At 45.4% G+C, this 24,024-nt stretch overlaps 1 protein-coding gene across 6 annotated transcripts in view; it reads left to right on the forward strand.

Annotated features, from left to right (window-relative positions):
- LOC110510387 (paired box protein Pax-2a) overlaps positions 1-24,024 on the forward strand; it is a 76,588-nt gene that overhangs the window by 14,638 nt on the left and 37,926 nt on the right. For all 6 annotated transcript variants that reach the window (XM_036959947.1, XM_036959946.1, XM_036959950.1 and 3 more), the window contains 2 exons: positions 17,755-17,930; positions 21,675-21,810. In XM_036959947.1, coding sequence (XP_036815842.1) covers positions 17,755-17,930; positions 21,675-21,810 — 312 coding nt within the window. The remainder of the gene's footprint in view (positions 1-17,754; positions 17,931-21,674; positions 21,811-24,024) is intronic.

Below are 24,024 nucleotides of genomic sequence, written 5' to 3' on the forward strand. Positions count from 1 at the left end.
AGAGAGAGAGAGAGAGAGAGAGAGGCATTAGAGGATATGGTGAGGAAGGACCTATAAGGACAAAGAGAGAGAGAGAGAGAGAGAGAGAGACAGAGAGAGAGAGACAGAGAGAGAGAGAGAGACAGGCATTAGAGGACATGGTGAGGAAGGACTTATAAGGACAGATAGAGGGGCTCGTAGAGAGAGGAGAGCTGCTCGGCGGCGTGTTTTGGAGGGTCCTCTCCTCTAATAGATGACAGCCCCATGTTTCTACGGCTATTCAGTCTCAAATGATCTCCTTGATGTCCTGCCATTCCCTTGATTTAAGTTCCCCGGGCCGGGCGGCATGCTGATGAAAGAGCAGAGCAGAGGGAACAGGGCTCTGTGGTTCTTATATAGCTTGCGTTCCAAATGGTGCTCTATTCCCTTTATAGTGCACAACTTTTGACCCGAGCTCTATGGTTGAAAATAGGGAATAGGGAAGGTGCAATTTGGGACGCACGAATACTCCCTCTCCAGCCCTAGTGAGAGCAGAGGGAAGCAGGGGGTGTAGGGTGGTTGGGTGGGGGAGTGTAGGGTGGTTGGGTGGGGGAGTGTAGGGTGGTTGGGTAGGGGAGGGTAGGGTGGTTGGGTGGGGAGTGTAGGGTGGTTGGGTGGGGGAGTGTAGGGTGGTTGGGTAGGGGAGTGTAGGGTGGTTGGGTGGGGAGTGTAGGGTGGTTGGGTGGGGGAGTGTAGGGTGGTTAGGTAGGGGAGTGTAGGGTGGTTGGGTGGGGAGTGTAGGGTGGTTGGGTGGGGGAGTGTAGGGTGGTTGGGTGGGGAGTGTAGGGTGGTTGGGTTGGGATTGTAGGGTGGTTGCGTGGGGGAGTGTAGGGTGGTTGGGTAGGGGAGTGTAGGGTGGTTGGGTGAGGGATTGTAGGGTGGTTGGGTGTGTGGGAATTTCAGGTGGAGGAGTGTAGGGTGGTTGGGTAGGGGAGTGTAGGGTGGTTGGGTGGGGAGTGTAGGGTGGTTGGGTGGGGGAGTGTAGGATGGTTGGGTGGGGGTGTGTAGGGTGGTTGAGTAGGGGAGTGTAGGGTGGTTGGGTGTGTGGGGATTTCAGGTGGGGGAGTGTAGGGTGGTTGGGTGGGGAGTGTTGGGTGGTTGGGTGGGGGAGTGTAGGGTGGTTGGGTGGGGGAGTGTAGGGTGGTTGGGTGTGTTGGGATTTCAGGTGGGGGAGTGTAGGGTGGTTGGGTGGGGAGTGTAGGGTGGTTGGGTGGGGAGTGTAGGGTGGTTGGGTGGGGGAGTGTAGGGTGGTTGGGTGGGGGAGTGTAGGGTGGTTGGGTGGTTGGGTGGGGGAGTGTAGGGTGGTTGGGTGGGGGAGTGTAGGGTGGTTGAGTAGGGGAGTGTAGGGTGGTTGGGTGTGTGGGGATTTCAGGTGGGGGAGTGTAGGGTGGTTGGGTGGGGAGTGTTGGGTGGTTGGGTGGGGGAGTGTAGGGTGGTTGGGTGGGGGAGTGTAGGGTGGTTGGGTGTGTTGGGATTTCAGGTGGGGGAGTGTAGGGTGGTTGGGTGGGGAGTGTAGGGTGGTTGGGTGGGGAGTGTAGGGTGGTTGGGTGGGGGAGTGTAGGGTGGTTGGGTGGGGGAGTGTAGGGTGGTTGGGTGGTTGGGTGGGGGAGTGTAGGGTGGTTGGGTGGGGGAGTGTAGGGTGGTTGGGTGTGTTGGGATTTCAGGTGGGGGAGTGTAGGGTGGTTGGGTGGGGAGTGTAGGGTGGTTGGGTGGGGAGTGTAGGGTGGTTGGGTGGGGGAGTGTAGGGTGGTTGGGTGTGTGGGGATTTCAGGTGGGGGAGTGTAGGGTAGAGATATGGTTCTTACATACTACCTCTCCAGACCCAGTCAATAATACCCACCTGGAATCACAAGCCGAGGGACACTGATAGTTTATCTTTCCAAAAATATCAACCTCGGGCCTTCAATCCTCTCTCACATCATGGCTCATCAAAACACTGCTTTAAAAACAATGTCTCGCCGCGAGCCACCGTTTGAAAAAATAGTATATTGCATCCAATATCATGACTGTAGCTAGACGCCATCGTGCTTTACTCTACTCTGTGTTACAGAAAATTATAGTTCGCAAAGTAATTACTATTTAGTCCACTATACATTTCATATTAATGGAACTCGAGACAGGTCAGTGTTTCCTACTAAGACCAGAGGTCAGTGTTTCCTACTAAGACCAGAGGTCAGTGTTTCCTACTAAGACCAGAGGTCAGTGTTTAATACTAAGACCAGAGGTCAGTGTTTCCTACTAAGACCAGAGGTCAGTGTTTAATACTAAGACCAGAGGTCAGTGTTTCCTACTAAGACCAGAGGTCAGTGTTTCCTACTAAGACCAGAGGTCAGTGTTTCCTACTAAGACCAGAGGTCAGTGTTTCCTACTAAGACCAGAGGTCAGTGTTTCCTACTAAGACCAGAGGTCAGTGTTTCCTACTAAGACCAGAGGTCAGTGTTTAATACTAAGACCAGAGGTCAGTGTTTCCTACTAAGACCAGAGGTCAGTGTTTAATACTAAGACCAGAGGTCAGTGTTTCCTACTAAGACCAGAGGTCAGTGTTTAATACTAAGACCAGAGGTCAGTGTTTAATACTAAGACCAGAGGTCAGTGTTTAATACTAAGACCAGAGGTCAGTGTTTCCTACTAAGACCAGAGGTCAGTGTTTAATACTAAGACCACAGGTCAGTGTTTAATACTAAGACCAGAGGTCAGTGTTTAATACTAAGACCAGAGGTCAGTGTTTAATACTAAGACCAGAGGTCAGTGTTTAATACTAAGACCAGAGGTCAGTGTTTCCTACTAAGACCAGAGGTCAGTGTTTAATACTAAGACCAGAGGTCAGTGTTTCCTACTAAGACCAGAGGTCAGTGTTTAATACTAAGACCAGAGGTCAGTGTTTAATACTAAGACCAGAGGTCAGTGTTTAATACTAAGACCAGAGGTCAGTGTTTAATCCTAAGACCAGAGGTCAGTGTTTAATACTAAGACCAGAGGTCAGTGTTTAATACTAAGACCAGAGGTCAGTGTTTAATACTAAGACCAGAGGTCAGTGTTTCCTACTAAGACCAGAGGTCAGTGTTTCCTACTAAGACCAGAGGTCAGTGTTTAATACTAAGACCAGAGGTCAGTGTTTAATACTAAGACCAGAGGTCAGTGTTTCTTACTAAGACCAGAGGTCAGTGTTTAATACTAAGACCAGAGGTCAGTGTTTAATACTAAGACCAGAGGTCAGTGTTTAATACTAAGACCAGAGGTCAGTGTTTCCTACTAAGACCCGAGGTCAGTGTTTAATCCTAAGACCAGAGGTCAGTGTTTCCTACTAAGACCAGAGGTCAGTGTTTAATACTAAGACCAGAGGTCAGTGTTTAATACTAAGACCAGAGGTCAGTGTTTAATACTAAGACCAGAGGTCAGTGTTTAATACTAAGACCAGAGGTCAGTGTTTAATACTAAGACCAGAGGTCAGTGTTTAATACTAAGACCAGAGGTCAGTGTTTCCTACTAAGACCACAGGTCAGTGTTTCCTACTAAGACCAGAGGTCAGTGTTTAATACTAAGACCAGAGGTCAGTGTTTCCTACTAAGACCAGAGGTCAGTGTTTAATACTAAGACCAGACAAACTTTATTTAACTTTATTAAAAAACGAACTCGGTAGCTCGGGTAAATAACAATAATAACAAGTTGAAAGTAAGCGGCTCATGCAGTGAAAGGGAAGGACGGTGTGTCAAGGTCCAGAACCTTGGCTGTACTGTGGCTCTGTGCCAAGGTGCACCAGTCAGACAGCTCCTAAGTTCCAACTCAGCAGTGAGGAGCCCTTTAAAGAAAGCAGGTCTCCCCATTACTAGAGGGATGTAGAGATAATGTAGTGTGACACGCGTTATGTACACCGGGTCCTGGAGAAGACCGGCGCCAGGGACACTCGTGTCATAAGAGCCATTAATCTGGCTTTGTCATGTGTTATTGCAAATTAAAAGTAGCATGTTACACTTGGCAGCTATTGTTGCCAGCCAGGACAGAGCGTGGAGAGGAGAGAGAGAGGAGAGAGAGAGGAGAGAGAGAGAGAGGAGAGAGAGAGAAGAGAGAGAGAGAGGAGAGAGAGAGGAGAGAGAGAGAAGAGAGAGAGAGGAGAGGAGAGAGAGGAGAGAGAGAGGAGAGAGAGAGAGAGAGAGAGAGGAGAGAGAGAGGAGAGGAGAGAGATGAGAGAGAGGGGAGAGGAGAGAGAGAGAGAGAGAGAGAGAGAGAGAGAGAGAGAGAGAGAGAAGAGAGAGAGAGAGAGGAGAGAGAGGAGAGAGAGAGAGAGGAGAGAGAGAGAGAAGAGAGAGAGGAGAGAGAGATGAGAGGAGAGAGAGAGGAGAGGAGAAAGAGAGGAGAGGAGAGAGAGAGGAGAGAGAGAGAGGAGAGAGAGAGAGAGGAGAGAGAGAGGAGAGGAGAAAGAGAGGAGAGGAGAGAGAGAGGAGAGGAGAGAGAGAGGGGACCTCTGGAGCTGAGCTGTGTTCTAAAGGGCACCCTATTCCCTTTGTAGTGCAGTGCTTTTGACGAGGGCCTTGTAGTGCACTATAATGGGGATAGGATGTCCTTTGGGACGTACCCATCGTGTCGTTGGTGACCATGGATGTCCTGTCTGCTGTCCATATATATGAGAATTTGCAATTCCGCAGAGAAAAGCTATTACCTCACAAATTAACATCCTAGTCTCCATCTCCCCCCCCCCCCCCCCCCCCCCCAACCCGTCCAACGCTCCACCCGCATCCCCACTCCCCTCCGAGAGGCTGGCTACTGGAAAAGACAAAGGAAATAGCTCAAGGGTATGAAATATTCTGTTCAATGACTGTAGGAATTATTGCCAGGAAGGAATTTGTATTGCAGCCTGTGGAATAGACACCCTGCTTTGGACCGATAGGGAACTGCTTTTGTTCGGTGATGGTTTTGTCCACTGTATGTTCCGTACCATAGTGTTAGAATGTTCTAGAATGGATGCAACGTTAGCAGAGATATATTACTATACTGTGGTGGAAATACAGATTGTTGAATTAACGTACCTTGTTAAGATACCGACTAACCGACAACGGGCTGCTGACACCCATTCTATTGGGTGATTGAGCTGAAATCACCTGGACAGATACAGCTGAGAGGTTTCTTCAGGATACGGTATCTAGCTAATGGCCAATAAAGAGAATGATATCTCACCAAGTGTGTCCAGTCTTTTGAAACCATTTCACATCGCTATTCAAATACGACCCACAATATGGACAATCATAACTACCATTATGGGTATTCTTCATTTCAGTCATTTTCAAAAAATATATTTCTGCGTTGTCTGAAGCTTTTGTACAATGTGATAATAATAAGAAAAGAGAAATTCCACAATTAGATCATCATTTCATATCATTCACAGACAGACAGACAGACAGACAGACAGACAGACAGACAGACAGACAGACAGACAGACAGACAGACAGACAGACAGACAGACAGACAGACAGACAGACAGACAGACAGACAGAGGAGGAGAGGGGAGAGAAAGACAGGAGAGAGAGAAAGACAGAGAGAGAAAGAGAGAGACAGAGACAGAGACAGGGACAGGGACAGAGACAGAGACAGAGAAAGAGACAGAGACAGACAGAGACAGAGACAGAGACAGAGAGAGAGAGACAGCGACAGAGACAGCGACAGAGACAGAGACAGAGACAGAGACAGGGACAGGGACAGAGACCGAGAGAGAGACAGCGACAGAGACAGGGACAGAGACAGGGACAGGGACAGATGAATGATGGAGCACTAGGCCATGAATCCTGTTCACATCAGTGTTCTGTCAGCATCACCATCTGTTTGGGTGAGAGAGGGACTGTGCCCCAAATGGCACCATATTCCTTCTACACGGCACTACTTGTGACCAGGGCCCATAGGGCATTTATATAGGGGATAGGGTGTCATTAGGGATGCATCCCAGGGAGAAGGGTGGATCAACAGAGGATCTCAGTTCAACAACATCAAGTCTGAGAGACAGGCGGTAACGCACTGAACTACAATGTGCTAAATCAATGAAAAAAGGGCTGCTTAATTAATACCCAGGAACAGATCGATGAAGAATGGTGTCAGGGCCTTCCTGTACACCATCACTGTACACCGTCTGTAGTTGGACCTACCGTTGTTGAACGTCACTATGGACAAGAATGTCGCTATGGATAAGAACGTCGCTATGGATAAGAACGTCACTATGGATAAGAACGTCGCTATGGATAAGAACGTCGCTATGGATAAGAATGTCGCTATGGATAAGAACGTCGCTATGAATAAGAACGTCGCTATGGATAAGAACGTCGCTATGGATGATAACGTCGCTATGGATGAGAACGTCGCTATTGGATGAGAACGTCGCTATGGATGAGATTGTCTGCTAAATGACTCAAATGTCAAATGACTCAGGCCGTCAACGTTCAGACGATATGGAGTTGTCTTTCTGAGGCCAGCAGAGTGTATAGTGAGATAATTGTCTTAGTTACACATATCTGTATAAGTAGACAGATATATTAAAGTATCTATCTGAGACATATTGAAGAGAGGCTATGCGGAGCATATGTGCACTAAAATGTTGTAATATTTGATTTGGTTAACAATACATTAACCAAAACGTTTGATTGAAAAATGTATGTGTCGACGCGTACAATTTAATTTGAAATGAGTGTTAATTGATTTAATTCAGGGTGTAAATGGAAGCTACTTGTAAATGAGGGAGTGATATCACAAAAACAAACAGAATGCTAATGCAATGCTTGGGAAAGGGAATCACTAGCTGACGTATAGCTAGATAATGTTGTTCAAACAGAATGCTAATGCGATGCTTGGGAAAGGGAGTCACTAGTTGACGCATAGCTAGATAATGTTGTTCAAACAGAATGCTAATGCAATGCTTGGGAAAGGGAGTCACTAGCTGACGTATAGCTAGATAATGTTGTTCAAACAGAATGCTAATGCAATGCTTGGGAAAGGGAGTCACTAGTTGACGCATAGCTAGATAATGTTGTTCAAACAGAATGCTAATGCAATGCTTGGGAAAGGGAGTCACTAGTTGACGTATAGCTAGATAATGTTGTTCAAACAGAATGCTAATGCAATGCTTGGGAAAGGGAGTCACTAGCTGACGTATAGCTAGATAATGTTGTTCAAACAGAATGCTAATGCAATGCTTGGGAAAGGGAGTCACTAGTTGACGTATAGCTAGATAATGTTGTTCAAACAGAATGCTAATGCAATGCTTGGGAAAGGGAGTCACTAGTTGACGCATAGCTAGATAATGTTGTTCAAACAGAATGCTAATGCAATGCTTGGGAAAGGGAGTCACTAGTTGACGCATAGCTAGATAATGTTGTTCAAACAGAATGCTAATGGAATGCTTGGGAAAGGGAGTCACTAGCTGACGTATAGCTAGATAATGTTGTTCAAACCGAATGCTAATGCAATGCTTGGGAAAGGGAGTCACTAGTTGACGCATAGCTAGATAATGTTGTTCAAACAGAATGCTAATGCAATGCTTGGGAAAGGGAGTCACTCGTTGACGCATAGCTAGATAATGTTGTTCAAACAGAATGCTAATGCAATGCTTGGGAAAGGGAATCACTAGTTGACGTATAGATAGATAATGTTGTTCAAACTAGAACGACAGAAAGACAAAAAGCCTATTCAGAAAAGAGGGGCCTTCATGACCCTAAGGTGCCATTTCACCTCCCTGTGCCTCCAGCCAGGGCTAAACACAGACTGAACACAGGTTGAATTTTACCATGAATAAGATAGTATAACAACTACGATCTTATATTTTGACGCCGTTGCTTTGGTCAATTCTTCACGGGGCCATTCGTGCCTATTGTATAATCCCCGTCGTGGCCAGACGACGTCAGCTTCCTTCTCAAAGCCGATGTTTCTAGTGGTTTGTATTCTGCCGTGTTTGGCAGACAGGTAGTCCGCGTAGTAAGGCAGACGACCTCTCTCTCTCTCTCTCTGACTCCAGGCAGAGACAGAATTACGTCGGCTCAACCCCCTGCTAGGGGTCACGACCTTGGGGTGGCGAGCCCGCGGAGAGGAGTCTGTCTCATAGAGCTGGTGATGTGATCTGATAGAGTCTGGAGTCCTCTGCTCCCTCGTTACCGGAGTGTTAATGCCCAGCCATGTCAAGATGAATACACTCAAGCCTGTCACTCACTGATCAATAACACAGACACCATCACTATGGAGACACACCAACAAACAAAGACATTATCCACTATGACATAACAACATAAGTTATTAGCATCACTGGGGAGGATGTGGAGAAACAGAGACCAGTTGGTAGAGCGTGGCACTTGCAACGCCAGGGTTGTGGGTTCAATTCCCACCGGGGACCAGTATGAACATGTCTGCACTCACTACTGTAAGTCGCTCTGGATAAGAGCGTCTGCTAAATGACTAACATGTAAACAAAGCCATTATGATTTCCAGGTTTACCGACTAATGCTATGACATAATTAATAGCTGAAATGGTATGGAAAATGGCCCCCCAAAAACCATGTACAATGTATCTTAGCAAATGTTATTTAGTAGTATCAGATATTACAGCTAGCCTCCATTCCAAATGATGAACAAACAGGACGATGGTAACTGTCGACGACATAACAGCTAGCACGGAATGGGAAACTCGCCCACAAAAACATGCACCATATATCTTACAACATATGTTATTTGGTACTGTATACTTGTAGGATATGATGTCTTGCGGTGGCTTCTGTAGAAATATGAAATGTGGTCTACGTGGCGTATTACATTGCTGGGTGGCTGTGATACTCCGTAAAAAACAAAATGGCTGTAATTTTCTTTTTTAGATACATCAAAAAATATTTCCTATGTACCTTTAAGAAATGTCATTGTGATGGTTGAATTCACTTCTAAACGTCATCAGGATGAAACAGAATACCTCTAGTTAACTAGCCTGGTAAAAACGTGACTGAATGCTGAGCTCACCATTGAGTTTAGCATTCAGTCTGGTTTAGCCAGGCTAGACTGAGGGTCTCCTTACCACCAGCTAGAACAACCTATTCCAGCAGATAGTCAGGCCATAGGACTCTGGACAAAAGGACTGTATTATATAGGGAATGAGGTGTATTTTGGGCCACATCCATAGATGTACTGGGCATTAGAGTGAGGGTTTTTTACATAGATGTACTGGGCATTAGAGTGAGGGTTTTTTACATAGATGTACTGGGCATTAGAGTGAGGTTTTTTTACATATATGTACTGGGCATTAGAGTGAGGGTTTTTTACATAGATGTACTGGGCATTAGAGTGAGGGTTTTTTACATATATGTACTGGGCATTAGAGTGAGGGTTTTTTACATATATGTACTGGGCATTAGAGTGAGGGTTTTTTACATATATGTACTGGGCATTAGAGTGAGGGTTTTTTACATATATGTACTGGGCATTAGAGTGAGGGTTTTTTACATATATGTACTGGGCATTAGAGTGAGGGTTTTTTACATATATGTACTGGGCATTAGAGTGAGGGTTTTTTACATATATGTACTGGGCATTAGAGTGAGGGTTTTTTACATAGATGTACTGGTCATTAGAGTGAGGGTTTTTTACATAGATGTACTGGGCATTAGAGTGAGGGTTTTTTACATAGATGTACTGGTCATTAGAGTGAGGGTTTTTTACATAGATGTACTGGGCATTAGAGTGAGGTTTTTTTACATAGATGTACTGGGCATTAGAGTGAGGGTTTTTTACATATATGTACTGGGCATTAGAGTGAGGGTTTTTTACATAGATGTACTGGGCATTAGAGTGAGGGTTTTTTACATATATGTACTGGGCATTAGAGTGAGGGTTTTTTACATATATGTACTGGGCATTAGAGTGAGGGTTTTTTACATATATGTACTGGGCATTAGAGTGTGGGTTTTTTACATAGATGTACTGGGCATTAGAGTGAGGGTTTTTTACATGTATGTACTGGGCATTAGAGTGAGGGTTTTTTACATGTATGTACTGGGCATTAGAGTGAGGGTTTTTTACATGTATGTACTGGACATTAGAGTGAGGGTTTTTTACATGTATGTACTGAGCATTAGAGTGAGGGTTTTTTACATAAATCTACTGGGCATTAGAGTGAGGGTTTTTTACATATATGTACTGGGCATTAGAGTGAGGGTTTTTTACATAAATCTACTGGGCATTAGAGTGAGGGTTTTTTACATATATGTACTGGGCATTAGAGTGAGGGTTTTTTACATATATCTACTGGGCATTAGAGTGAGGGTTTTTTACATAAATCTACTGGGCATTAGAGTGAGGGTTTTTTACATATATGTACTGGGCATTAGAGTGAGGGTTTTTTACATATATGTACTGGGCATTAGAGTGAGGGTTTTTTACATATATGTACTGGGCATTAGAGTGAGGGTTTTTTACATATATGTACTGGGCATTAGAGTGAGGGTTTTTTACATATATGTACTGGGCATTAGAGTGAGGGTTTTTTACATATATGTACTGGGCATTAGAGTGAGGGTTTTTTACATATATGTACTGGGCATTAGAGTGAGGGTTTTTTACATATATGTACTGGGCATTAGAGTGAGGGTTTTTTACATATATGTACTGGGCATTAGAGTGAGGGTTTTTTACATATATGTACTGGGCATTAGAGTGAGGGTTTTTTACATATATGTACTGGGCATTAGAGTGAGGGTTTTTTACATATATGTACTGGTCATTAGAGTGATGGTTTTTGGCATAGATGTACTGGACATTGTACTGGGCACGCGCTCTAGCAGGTATATTTCACTGGTCACCCCCAAATCCAATTACTCCTTTGGCCGCCTTTCCTTCCAGTTCTCTGCTGCCAATGACTGGAACGAATTTCAAAATCACTGAAGCTGGAGACTCATATCTCCCTCACTAGCTTTAAGCACCAGCTGTCAGAGAAGCTCACAGATCTCTGCACCTGTACATAGCCCATCTGTAAACAGCCCATCCAACTACCTCATCCCCATACTGTTACTTATTTATGTTGCTCCTTTGCACCCCAGTATGTCTACTTGCACATTCATCTTCTGCACATCAATCACTCCAGTGTTTAAATTGCTAAATTGTAATTATTTTGCCGCTGTGGCCTATTTATTTCCTTACCTCCCTTATCTTACCTCATTTGCACACACTGTAAATTGTTTTCCTATTGTGTTATTGACTGTATGTTTATTTATTCCATGTGTAACTCTGTGTTGTTGTTTGTGTCGCACTGCTTTGCTTTATCTTGGCCAAGTCGCAGTTGTAAATGAGAACTTGTTCTCAACTAGACTACCTAGTTAAATAAAGCTGAAATAAATAAATAAATTAGAGTGAAGGGTTTTTACATAAATCTACTGGGCATTGGAGTGAGTTTTTTAAAAATAGATATACTGGCATTTTTACGCTAGTCATAGGATTATGGATTTTACAAGGAGGCAATATTGAGGTGGGTGTCTTAAATGTTTAAATGGGTATTTCACCTAAACTTGAGTGGGATCAACAGCCCGTGTACTGTAGGTTGACCTGGGGATAGTTTGAGTGGGATCAACAGCCCGTGTACTGTAGGTTGACCTGGGGATGGTTTGAGTGGGAACAACAGGTTAACATGGGGATGGTTTGAGGGGGAACAACAGGTTAACCTGGGGGATGGTTTGAGTGGGAACCACAGCCCATGTACTGTAGGTTGACCTGGGGATGGTTTGAGTGGGAACAACAGGTTAACCTGGGGAATGGTTTGAGAGGGAACCACAGTCCATGTACTGTAGGTTGACCTGGGGATGGTTTGAGTGGGAACAACAGGTTAACCTGGGGAATGGAATGGTTTGAGTGGGAACCACAGTCCATGTACTGTAGGTTGACCTGGGGAATGGTTTGAGTGGGAACCACAGTCCATGTACTGTAGGTTGACCTGGGGATGGTTTGAGTGGGAACCACAGTCCATGTACTGTAGGTTGACCTGGGGGATGGTTTGAGTGGGAACAACAGTCCATGTACTGTAGGTTGACCTGGGGAATGGTTTGAGTGGGAACCACAGTCCATGTACTGTAGGTTGACCTGGGGGTGGTTTGAGTGGGAACAACAGTCCATGTACTGTAGGTTGACCTGGGGGTGGTTTGAGTGGGAACCACAGTCCATGTACTGTAGGTTGACCTGGGGGATGGTTTGAGTGGGAACAACAGTCCATGTACTGTAGGTTGACCTGGGGATGGTTTGAGTGGGAACCACAGTCCATGTACTGTAGGTTGACCTGGGGGATGGTTTGAGTGGGAACAACAGTCCATGTACTGTAGGTTGACCTGGGGAATGGTTTGAGTGGGAACCACAGTCCATGTACTGTAGGTTGACCTGGGGATGGTTTGAGTGGGAACCACAGTCCATGTACTGTAGGTTGACCTGGGGATGGTTTGAGTGGGAACAACAGTCCATGTACTGTAGGTTGACCTGGGGATGGTTTGAGTGGGAACCACAGTCCATGTACTGTAGGTTGACCTGGGGATGGTTTGAGTGGGAACAACAGTCCATGTACTGTAGGTTGACCTGGGGAATGGTTTGAGTGGGAACCACAGTCCATGTACTGTAGGTTGACCTGGGGAATGGTTTGAGTGGGAACCACAGTCCATGTACTGTAGGTTGACCTGGGGGATGGTTTGAGTGGGAACAACAGTCCATGTACTGTAGGTTGACCTGGGGGTGGTTTGAGTGGGAACAACAGTCCATGTACTGTAGGTTGACCTGGGGGATGGTTTGAGTGGGAACAACAGTCCATGTACTGTAGGTTGACCTGGGGATGGTTTGAGTGGGAACAACAGTCCATGTACTGTAGGTTGACCTGGGGGTGGTTTGAGTGGGAACCACAGTCCATGTACTGTAGGTTGACCTGGGGGTGGTTTGAGTGGGAACCACAGTCCATGTACTGTAGGTTGACCTGGGGATGGTTTGAGTGGGAACAACAGTCCATGTACTGTAGGTTGACCTGGGGATGGTTTGAGTGGGAACAACAGTCCATGTACTGTAGGTTGACCTGGGGGATGGTTTGAGTGGGAACAACAGTCCATGTACTGTAGGTTGACCTGGGGATGGTTTGAGTGGGAACAACAGTCCATGTACTGTAGGTTGACCTGGGGGATGGTTTGAGTGGGAACAACAGTCCATGTACTGTAGGTTGACCTGGGGATGGTTTGAGTGGGAACAACAGTCCATGTACTGTAGGTTGACCTGGGGAATGGTTTGAGTGGGAACCACAGTCCATGTACTGTAGGTTGACCTGGGGATGGTTTGAGTGGGAACCACAGTCCATGTACTGTAGGTTGACCTGGGGATGGTTTGAGTGGGAACCACAGTCCATGTACTGTAGGTTGACCTGGGGAATGGTTTGAGTGGGAACCACAGTCCATGTACTGTATGTTGACCTGGGGATGGTTTGAGTGGGAACAACAGTCCATGTACTGTAGGTTGACCTGGGGATGGTTTGAGTGGGAACAACAGTCCATGTACTGTAGGTTGACCTGGGGATGGTTTGAGTGGGAACCACAGTCCATGTACTGTAGGTTGACCTGGGGGTGGTTTGAGTGGGAACAACAGTCCATGTACTGTAGGTTGACCTGGGGATGGTTTGAGTGGGAACCACAGCCCATGTACTGTAGGTTGACCTGGGGGTGGTTTGAGTGGGAACAACAGGTTAACCTGGGGAATGGTTTGAGAGGGAACCACAGTCCATGTACTGTAGGTTGACCTGGGGGTGGTTTGAGTGGGAACAACAGTCCATGTACTGTAGGTTGACCTGGGGGTGGTTTGAGTGGGAACAACAGTCCATGTACTGTAGGTTGACCTGGGGATGGTTTGAGTGGGAACAACAGGTTAACCTGGGGAATGGTTTGAGTGGGAACCACAGTCCATGTGCTGTAGGTTGACCTGGGGATGGTTTGAGTGGGAACAACAGGTTAACCTGGGGAATGGTTTGAGTGGGAACCACAGTCCATGTACTGTAGGTTGACCTGGGGAATGGTTTGAGTGGGAACAACAGGTTAACCTGGGGAATGGTTTGAGTGGGAACCACAGTCCATGTACTGTAGGTTGACCTGGGGAATGGTTTGAGTGGGAACCACAGTCCATGTGCTGTAGGTTAACATGGGGATGGTTTGAGTGGGAACAACAGGTTAACCTGGGGAATGGTTTGAGTGGGAACCACAGTCCATGTACTGTAGGTTGACCTGGGGAATGGTTTGAGTGGGAACCACAGTCCATGTACTGTAGGTTGACCTGGGGATGGTTTATCTTGTGTATGGGAAGTGTATTCCTCTGTGGTGAATGACTAATGTGCTGGTATTGATCATGGTATGTACTCTGGCCTAGCAGATGGAAAGTAATTAATGAGTCTATTTGCTTCCGAGGACCGAAGGGAACAGTTGAGGTTGATAAAGCGCCAACCGTTCAGCGGCGCTACGAGAGGCTGAGGCCCCCAGTGGAGCTGTCCAGAAATAATGCCAGATCAAAAGATGTGATTAGATTTATCCATACTGAAAATCTGAAGAAAATAGCTGAACAGTGTAGAGTAGAAGTGATTTATGTTCTCCTGTGATTGCATATTGCAACAGATCCCAACCGATCACACTATGAAAATAGAAAGATTTTACATGTGTGTTAAATGAAATACATTTACCATAATAGGTCTTTTAATGTTTTTTTTTTTAAATTATTAGTTATCGAAATCATTTGTTTGAGGATATAGAATTATTGTTGTATGTTGGGCAGCAAATGGCAGTAACCTATTCACCACATGCACAGACCCCTCTCCCCTCCCCCAATCACACACACACACACGCACGCACACACCGCCGACTCCCCCAGGGTCTCTTATATATCCCCTTGATGCGTTTTGCTCTTCTTGGGAGTGCAGGTTCATCCTCTGGCCCCAGTCAGAAAAGGTCAAGCGGCAGAATGGAATGGCAATAACCCTTCCAAATGGTACTATCAGGAGAGACATGATTGATCAATTGAATTCCATGGCAGAGAAAAATGTGGGATTAAGTAGAGTATTATACGCACATTGAGTTGAGGCATGATGTTCATTTCAAGTTCATTTCGGCTCCCTCTTTGCCACCAGACCAGGCAGGCAATCAATAGGGTCCCCCCTTGCATATCATATATCTCCACCGCTCCCTCCAGGACCAACCAGAGAACATAATCTGCCGCAAATTTAGAATGACAGATTTGTAAGGGAGCTGAAGCCCTTTCCAGAGATCCGCGGAGGAGGAGGCTGGAGACTGAGAGGCAGTAGCCAGAGCCGTTGCAGCCTGGGATGGGAAGGGAGGGGTCTGGAGGGCTGTAAAACTGGGGCTTTAAAGCATCACAGGGAAGCGCCAAAGGGAAAAGCTAAGGCATCCCTCTCCCTCTGTTTGGAGAACGGCATCCTGGGACTGGGAGGTGATTGAACTAGACTGTACTATTTATTCATTCACAGCATCTCTCTCTCTCTCTCTTTCTCTCTCTCTCTCTTTCTCTCTTTCTCTCTTTCTCTCTCTCTCTCTCTCCCTCTCTCTCTCTCCCTCTCTCTCTCTCCCTCTCTCTCTCTCTCTCTCTCTCTCTCTCTCTCTCTCTCTCTCTCTTTCTCCCTGTCTCTCTCTCTCTCTCTCTTTCTCTCTCTCTCTCTTTCTCTCTTTCTCTCTTTCTCTCTCTCTCTTTCTCCCTCTCTCTCTCTCTCTCTCTCTCTCTCTCTCTCTCTCTCTCTCTCTCTCTCTCTCTCTCTCTCTCTCTCTCTCTCTCTCTCTCTCTCTCTCTCTCTCTCTCTGTCTGTCGTGTCTGTCTGCGGTCACAGCGGTGTTAGCTACCCAAATGAAACACTGCTACTCTGCCACTCTACTGAAAATGAAAGCAGTATTAAACTGTGGAAAAGGGAAATTGAGAAAGGAGAGAAGGAGGGAAACCCCTGGAGCCTGGAATGAACATGGAATGAAAAAGCCACTGCAGTACTGTAGCTACAGCGTTCATTAAAATACACGGGCTCCACCACTACAACAAGTATATATTTGCACTGATGGTAATCCATCAATTACCACAGGGGCTTTCACATCATGATGCTGGCTAATACGGTGTGTGGTAGTGGTAGTTTCCTCTACTGTCTGTGAAGAAAGACTGCACTCAGTGGCTCACCGCTAGCAGCATTAATATGACCCGTTTAGAATCTACCCTGACTGAATCTACCCTGACTGAATCTACCCTGACTGAATCTAACCTGACTGAATCTGCCCTGCCTGACTGAATCTACCCTGACTGAATCAGCCCTGACTGAATCTAACCTGACTGAATCTGCCCTGCCTGACTGAATCTACCCTGACTGAATCTACCCTGACTGAATCTACCCTGACTGAATCTACCCTGACTGAATCTGCCCTGACTGAATCTACCCTGACTGAATCAGCCCTGACTGAATCTACCCTGACTGAATCTACCCTGACTGAATCTGCCCTAACTGAATCTACCCTGACTGAATCTACCCTGACTGAATCTGCTCTTTATAATTGAGTAGTAGTGGTTGAAGTGCTACACAGGTATAAACAATGCATTATACAGTGGGTGTACACGCGTGTAAACGGTACAGGATACAGTGGGTGTACACGCGTGTAAACGATACAGTAAAACACTTGCGTGTGCTGGTTGGTAGTCATAATATTTTAGAGCCAATATTCTATAAGAGGTGGTGGAACATTTGAGGCCCAACTCAAGAACTGAGTACTCTTATCCAAAGTTACCAGTAACACACAGTAATGATATAAACAAAAAGCCACAGAGGCTTCAGCTGCTTCCTACCTTACAGGGGATTCAGACAACCAGCTTCTTACCTTACAGGGACTTCAGTGACAGCCAGCGTCCTACCTTACAGGGACTTCAGTGACAGCCAGCTTCTTACCTTACAGGGACTTCAGTGACAGCCAGCTTCTTACCTTACAGGGGCTTCAGTGACAGCCAGCTTCCTACCTTACAGGGACTTCAGTGACAGCCAGCTTCCTACCTTACAGAGGCTTCAGTCAGCCATCTTCCTACCTTACAGGGACTTCAGTCAGCCAGCTTCCTACCTTACAGGGGCTTCAGTCAGCCAGCTTCCTACCTTACAGGGACTTCAGTCAGCCATCTTCCTACCTTACAGGGACTTCAGTGACAGCCAGCGTCCTACCTTACAGGGACTTCAGTCAGCCAGCTTCCTACCTTACAGGGACTTCAGTGACAGCCAGCTTCCTACCTTACAGGGACTTCAGTCAGCCAGCTTCCTACCTTACAGGGACTTCAGTCAGCCAGCTTCCTACCTTACAGGGACTTCAGTCAGCCAGCTTCCTACCTTACAGGGACTTCAGTCAGCCAGCTTCCTACCTTACAGGGGCTTCAGTCAGCCAGCTTCCTACCTTACAGGGACTTCAGTCAGCCAGCTTCCTACCTTACAGGGGCTTCAGTCAGCCAGCTTCCTTCCTTACAGGGACTTCAGTGACAGCCAGCTTCCTACCTTACAGGGGCTTCAGTCAGCCATCTTCCTACCTTACAGGGGATTCAGACAACCAGCTTTTTACCTTACAGGGACTTCAGTGACAGCCAGCTTCCTACCTTACAGGGGCTTCAGTCAGCCAGCTTCCTACCTTACAGGGGCTTCAGTCAGCCAGCTTCCTACCTTACAGGGGCTTCCTGATTAGACTCTAGTGTTGTTGCTCTCTCTTCTTGTAGATGGTTCAGATGGGTCTGGCCCAAACACTGATTCTCAGGTTAGTGTGGACAGTTTACGGAAGCACCTGCGGGCCGATGCTTTCACTCAGCAGCAGCTGGAAGCTTTGGACCGGGTCTTTGAGCGCCCGTCGTACCCCGACGTCTTCCCGACCTCGGAGCACATCAAACCAGAACAGGTTAGTCACGTCTTGTTGTTTGTCACACCGTCAACAGCATCAAATACACCTGTATTGCACCACGTCAACACTTCCATTCCATCCAAGTTTCCTCGAGCTGTACAACCATGATATTGTTGTTGCCGTTTTTTTTTCTGTTTGTTTATTTTACTTTTATAATTGTTGTTGCTGCTCCATACGTAGTTTTCTCTGAAAGTCAACACATTTTTATTTACTTTTTCGTGCTGAGAGATTCTGCTATTTTATTCAGTTGGCCCAGAGGGCCCCGAAGGAGCACGCCATCTGAGCAATATATATATATACCTGCTCCACGCAGCTCTAAAAATAAAATGCCCTGCAAATGTATAGGCTGGTAAAACAGTCATTCCAGTGTATTAGAAAACAGCATGTAAAATGCTGTAGGGATTTCAGGGAAAACTCCCACGTCGTATCGATCTTGGGATGAAAAAACACCACATTCTTTGGATCCCCTATAATTGAGAATAACAGAAAGGCAACATGCAATTAATCAATATCTCTATTTTTCTCTATTTTTTGCCGTTGTGTTATCTGACTCTGTGTTTCTCCTTCTGCACCTGTTATTTCTGTTATAATTCCGTGTCCTTCTTCAAAAACGTTATTATTGAAACAGTGTATGAAGCCGCTTTCAGCTGTCAGATTTATCATGGAAATGTTTTGTTTTATTTTATAAATGGTAAACATAGCAAAAGGGGCTTTCTTGATTTATTTCCACACACCTGGTGGTGTATATATAGGATATTCTAATGCGTCTTGCTTTTGATGTCAACACCACAAACACCCACCATCTATCCATCCTCATTTACCAAATGAAGACCCCTTCTGTCACCACCACCACCCCGCCCCCCCACCCAGAAGAAACCACAATAACTACACCCTTACATGTTGACTTACTACCTTTCTTCTTATTAAAACCTCTCTTAGGCTTATTACAATGGATAACCTTTATTTACTTTCATTATACTATTAAACAACAAGAGACTATTAATTTGTACCCGTATAAAACTACAAGTCTTTAAGGGAGGAGACCCATAAAAGAAGCTAAAGCAATGGGCCTAATTGAGTTCATTTTAATTTCTCTCCGATCGCGGCGAATTACGTAGGTAATAAATCAGTAGGACAGGACTCACCTCCAGAAGAGAGCCTAATTTGGAGCTAATTACCAAACTGATTTCTACTGGAAGATCAATACCAAAACGAATTGGAAATGACTTGCAATCACAGAGAGCTTCAGAGAGAGTATTAAAGAAGAAGAAGAGAGGGAAAGGAGGCGGGGTTCAAAAGAAAAGGAGACCAGTAGATCAGTAATGGAAAGGAGACCAGTAAACAGTAATGGAAAAGAGACCAGTAGACCAGTAATGGAAAAGAGACCAGTAGAACAGTAATGGAAAAGAGACCAGTAGATCAGTAATGAAAAAGAGACCAGTAGATCAGTAATGTAAAAGAGACCAGTAGAACAGTAATGGAAAAGAGACCAGTAGATCAGTAATGAAAAAGAGACCAGTAGATCAGTAATGAAAAAGAGACCAGTAGATCAGTAATGTAAAAGAGACCAGTAGATCAGTAATGTAAAAGAGACCAGTAGATCAGTAATGTAAAAGAGACCAGTAGATCAGTAATGTAAAAGAGACCAGTAGATCAGTAATGTAAAAGAGACCAGTAGATCAGTAATGTAAAAGAGACCAGTAGATCAGTAATGTAAAAGATGTGACTGGAACAGAAACATCTGTTTTAATTGAATAAAGTATTAATCAGAGGATTTTCTCCTTTCATGGATCTCTCTTTCACTTGTCGTCGTTCCCCTTTCTCCTCATTGGTCAATGTGTCCCTATTAGCCGGGGTCTGGGTGCTGGTTGGAAGGCTATTAAAAACACCATTCTGGAGATGCAGAACTAAATAGATTCACCCCTCCCACACTTCTGCTAGCCATTTGGTCATCCTTTTCAAATCTATCTTTTCTTTTGTTTTGTGTTTTCTTCCTCCATCTCCCCTCGTCTTCGAGCCCCTCCTTTATCTGCATGATAAAACGCCTGTTTAACGTCTAAAGCCTTCCGGAATAGAGGAAAACATCCGGCATTGTCCCCGTGAACAGTTGTAGCAGACAATTAGAGTTTATCTGGGATAGAAGCAGACAAGAGTGGGGTCACAGGCTCACAGGCATCCCCTTTGGGACCGCAGCCCAGCGAGCCACTCAGACACACACTGGGATTTTTTTTTGTGGGGGGGGGACAAACATTGTCAACACACAGTCTCCCGGAAGTCTGATCTCATTATAAAACACACAGTAACATCTGCCATGACTGTCTCAAACTATCCCACCACCATACAAAGGAAATTCTATCTGTGGGTTAACAAAGTGTCTCTATAGTAATGTATTGGAGTCCAAACGAAATACATAGAAAATGCATCACGGTCGATATAAAATGAAGTCATTTTCTCACTATGACAAAACATATATAAGTAGAATGGATAATTTTTTAAAAAATTTCTTTCAATTTGATATTCATTTTGTATATGGTAACACGGAGCAATGTAACTTACAGTATATGACAACCTATTTATAGTCACTGATGATGAACCAATGAAACGTTAAAGGGTTGTGGAGAAGCTCCTTTTTTTTTAAACTTTTTATTTTTTTTATTCAAAATTTTAAAAAAGCCAAAAGGTGAATAGTGTCCTGTTGTGAACCAGGGCCACATGGCGTGTCTGTGTGCATCCCAAATGTAATCTTATACCCTGTGCAGTGCGCTACTTCTGGTCCAAAGCAGTGCGCTGTAATAGGGAATAGGGTAGCATTGGGGACAGTGGTGTGGTAACCAAGCAGAGCTGTTTTCTCCCTTGGCTGATCAGGACTCCTGGCTGCAGTCAAGCACAAAGGACCAGATGACGGCTTGGCTTTTCATTCGGCTTTTCTAGATCCCACTTCCTCTCAGAACAAAACCAAAATACATTAATGATATGCTTGAACTCCCACCCTCGCTGCTGCTGCAGCTTGAAAATAGTGGACTCACACACACACACACACACACACACACACACACACACACACACACACACACACACACACACACACACACACACACACACACACACACACACACACACACACATGCACACACTTACATGAACGTACACACACACACACACACACACACACACACACACACACACACACACACACACACACACACACACACACACACACACACTCACACACATACACACACACACACACACACACACACACACACACACACACACACACACACGCATGCACACACTTACATGAACGTACACACACACACACAAAACTCAACCCATACACCCACACCTCACCCACACACACACACACACACACACACACACACACACACACACACACACACACACACACACACACACACACACACACACACACACACACACACAAATATGCATACACACACTTACACGAACGTACACACACACAAAACTCAACCCATACACCCGACCCCCACACACACACACACACACACACTCACAAATAGGCACCCTAAGATTCACGGAGAGACAGTATTTGACTCTGTAAGCATGGTTTTGGTAGCTGATTTTGTGTTTTTGAGTAACCCTGTTTAACGAAGGCTCTTTAGATGAAACATTGGTGGAATGAAGCCCACAGCAGGGAGAGGTGGGGCCTTTTCTTTTTCATTTCTATGGCTGTGTAATGATGAACGTGTCTTTTTACAGGCCAACGAGTACTCCCACTCCCACTCCCTGTCCTCCCTGAATCCTGGTCTGGACGGCGAGGTCAAACCCAGCCTGTCCTCCAGCAGTAACCAGAACCTGGGCCCCAGTGTCTCTGTGACGCAGAGCTACTCTGTAGGTAAGACACAGAGCCAAACACTGGTCCTGTCTGTGTGGATCAGTTGGTAGAGCATGATGCTTGCAACACGAGTCCCAGAATTGTGGGTTCGATTCCACGTTTGTGGCAACACATACAAAAAAAAAATGTTAACGTGGCTTTTGGCTGTGTGTCTCAGAGGAGGAGAGCTGATCTAGGATTAGTTTATAGCCTTTTAGATCACAATGAATATGATTACATGGCCAAGGGGAGACCTGATCCTAGATCTGTACTCCTACTCTAAGATGCATCACACTGTGCCTAAGGCCCCAGTACAGTCTACCTGCCATCACCCTGCCCAGCCAGGACAGGCCAAACCACAGCTTCAGCGAAGGGGATTATTGGTCTGTTTCACAAATGGCTCCCTTTTCTAGTGCACTGCTTTTGACCAGGGTTCATAGTAACCAGGGTTCATAGGGCTCAGGGTTCATAGGGCTCAGGGTTCATAGTGACCAGGGTTCATAGGGCTCAGGGTTCATAGGGCTCAGGGTTCATAGGGCTCAGGGTCCATAGTAACCAGGGTTCATAGGGCTCAGTGTTCATAGTAACCAGGATTCATAGGGCTCAGGGTTCATAGTAACCAGGGTTCATAGGGCTCAGGGTTCATAGTAACCAGGGTTCATAGGGCTCAGGGTTCATAGTAACCAGGGTTCATAGGGCTCAGGGTCCATAGGGCTCAGGGTTCATAGGGCTCAGGGTTCATAGGGCTCAGGGTTCATAGGGCTCGGGGTTCATAGTAACCAGGGTTCATAGGGCTCAGGGTTCATTGTAACCAGGGTTCATAGGGCTCGGGGTTCATAGGGCTCAGGGTCCATAAGGCTCAGGGTCCATAGGGCTCAGGGTTCATAGGGCTCAGGGTCCATAGGGCTCGGGGTTCATAGGGCTCAGGGTTCATAGGGCTCGGGGTTCATAGTAACCAGGGTTCATAGGGCTCAGGGTTCATAGTAACCAGGGTTCATAGGGCTCGGGGTTCATAGGGCTCAGGGTCCATAGGGCTTGGGGTTCATAGGGCTCAGGGTCCATAGGGCTCGGGGTTCATAGGGCTCAGGGTCCATAGGGCTCAGGGTTCATAGGGCTCAGGGTTCATAGTAACCAGGGTTCATAGGGCTCAGGGTCCATAGGGTTCAGGGTTCATAGGGCTCAGGGTCCATATGGCTCAGGGTTCATAGTGACCAGGGTCCATAGGGCTCAGGGTCCATAGTGACCTGGGTCCATAGTGACCAGGGTCCATAGGGCTCAGGGTCCATAGTGACCAGGGTCCACAGTGCTCAGGGTCCATAGGGCTCTGGTCAAAAGTAGTGCACAATGTAGGGAATAGGGTGTCTCATTTTTGGGATGGGTTCTTGTTCACTGTTCTGTTCAGAACAGCCAACGTTGTAATGAAACAAAACAACATGATGTTGTGCAATGCATTGACATGGTGTCTATTTATTCACATGAAAATAAAAACAAATCCTGCAAACAGAAACATGACAGTAAGTGTGCAGATTATTTTAATGCCGTTTGGTTTGACACTCTTAGTAGTAGTAATAGTATTAGTATTAGTATTGGTATTAGTATTCGTATCAGTAGTAGTAGTAGTAGTAGTAGTAACAGTAGTAGTAGTAGTAATAGTATTTGTATTAGTATTGGTATTAGTATTCGTATCAGTAGTAGTAGTAGTAGTAGTAGTAACAGTAGTAGTAGTAGTAATAGTATTAGTATTAGTATTGGTATTAGTATTCGTATCAGTAGTAGTAGTAGTAGTAACAGTAGTAGTAGTAGTAATAGTATTAGTATTAGTATTGGTATTAGTATTCGTATCAGTAGTAGTAGTAGTAGTAGTAGTAGTAGTATTGGTATTAGTATTCGTATCAGTAGTAGTAGTAGTAATAGTATTAGTATTAGTATTGGTATTAGTATTTGTATCAGTAGTAGTAGTAGTAGTCATAATAGTAATAGCAGTAGCAGTAGTAATAGCAGTAGTAGGAGTAGTAATAGTAGTATTAGAATTATTAGTAGTAATAATAGTAATAGTACTAGTAGTAGTACTAGTAATAGTATTAGTATTATTAGTAGTAGTAGTAGTAGTAGTAGTAGCAGTATTAGTAGTAGCAGTAGTAGTAGTAGTAGTAGTAGTAGTAGTAGTAGTAGTATTATTAGTAGTAGTAGGGGTATTAGTAGTAGTAGTAGCAGTAAGAGTAGTAGTTGTAATAA

This window comes from Oncorhynchus mykiss, chromosome 23 (genome assembly GCF_013265735.2).
Source record: "Oncorhynchus mykiss isolate Arlee chromosome 23, USDA_OmykA_1.1, whole genome shotgun sequence".
Classification (NCBI taxonomy): Eukaryota; Metazoa; Chordata; class Actinopteri; order Salmoniformes; family Salmonidae; genus Oncorhynchus; species Oncorhynchus mykiss.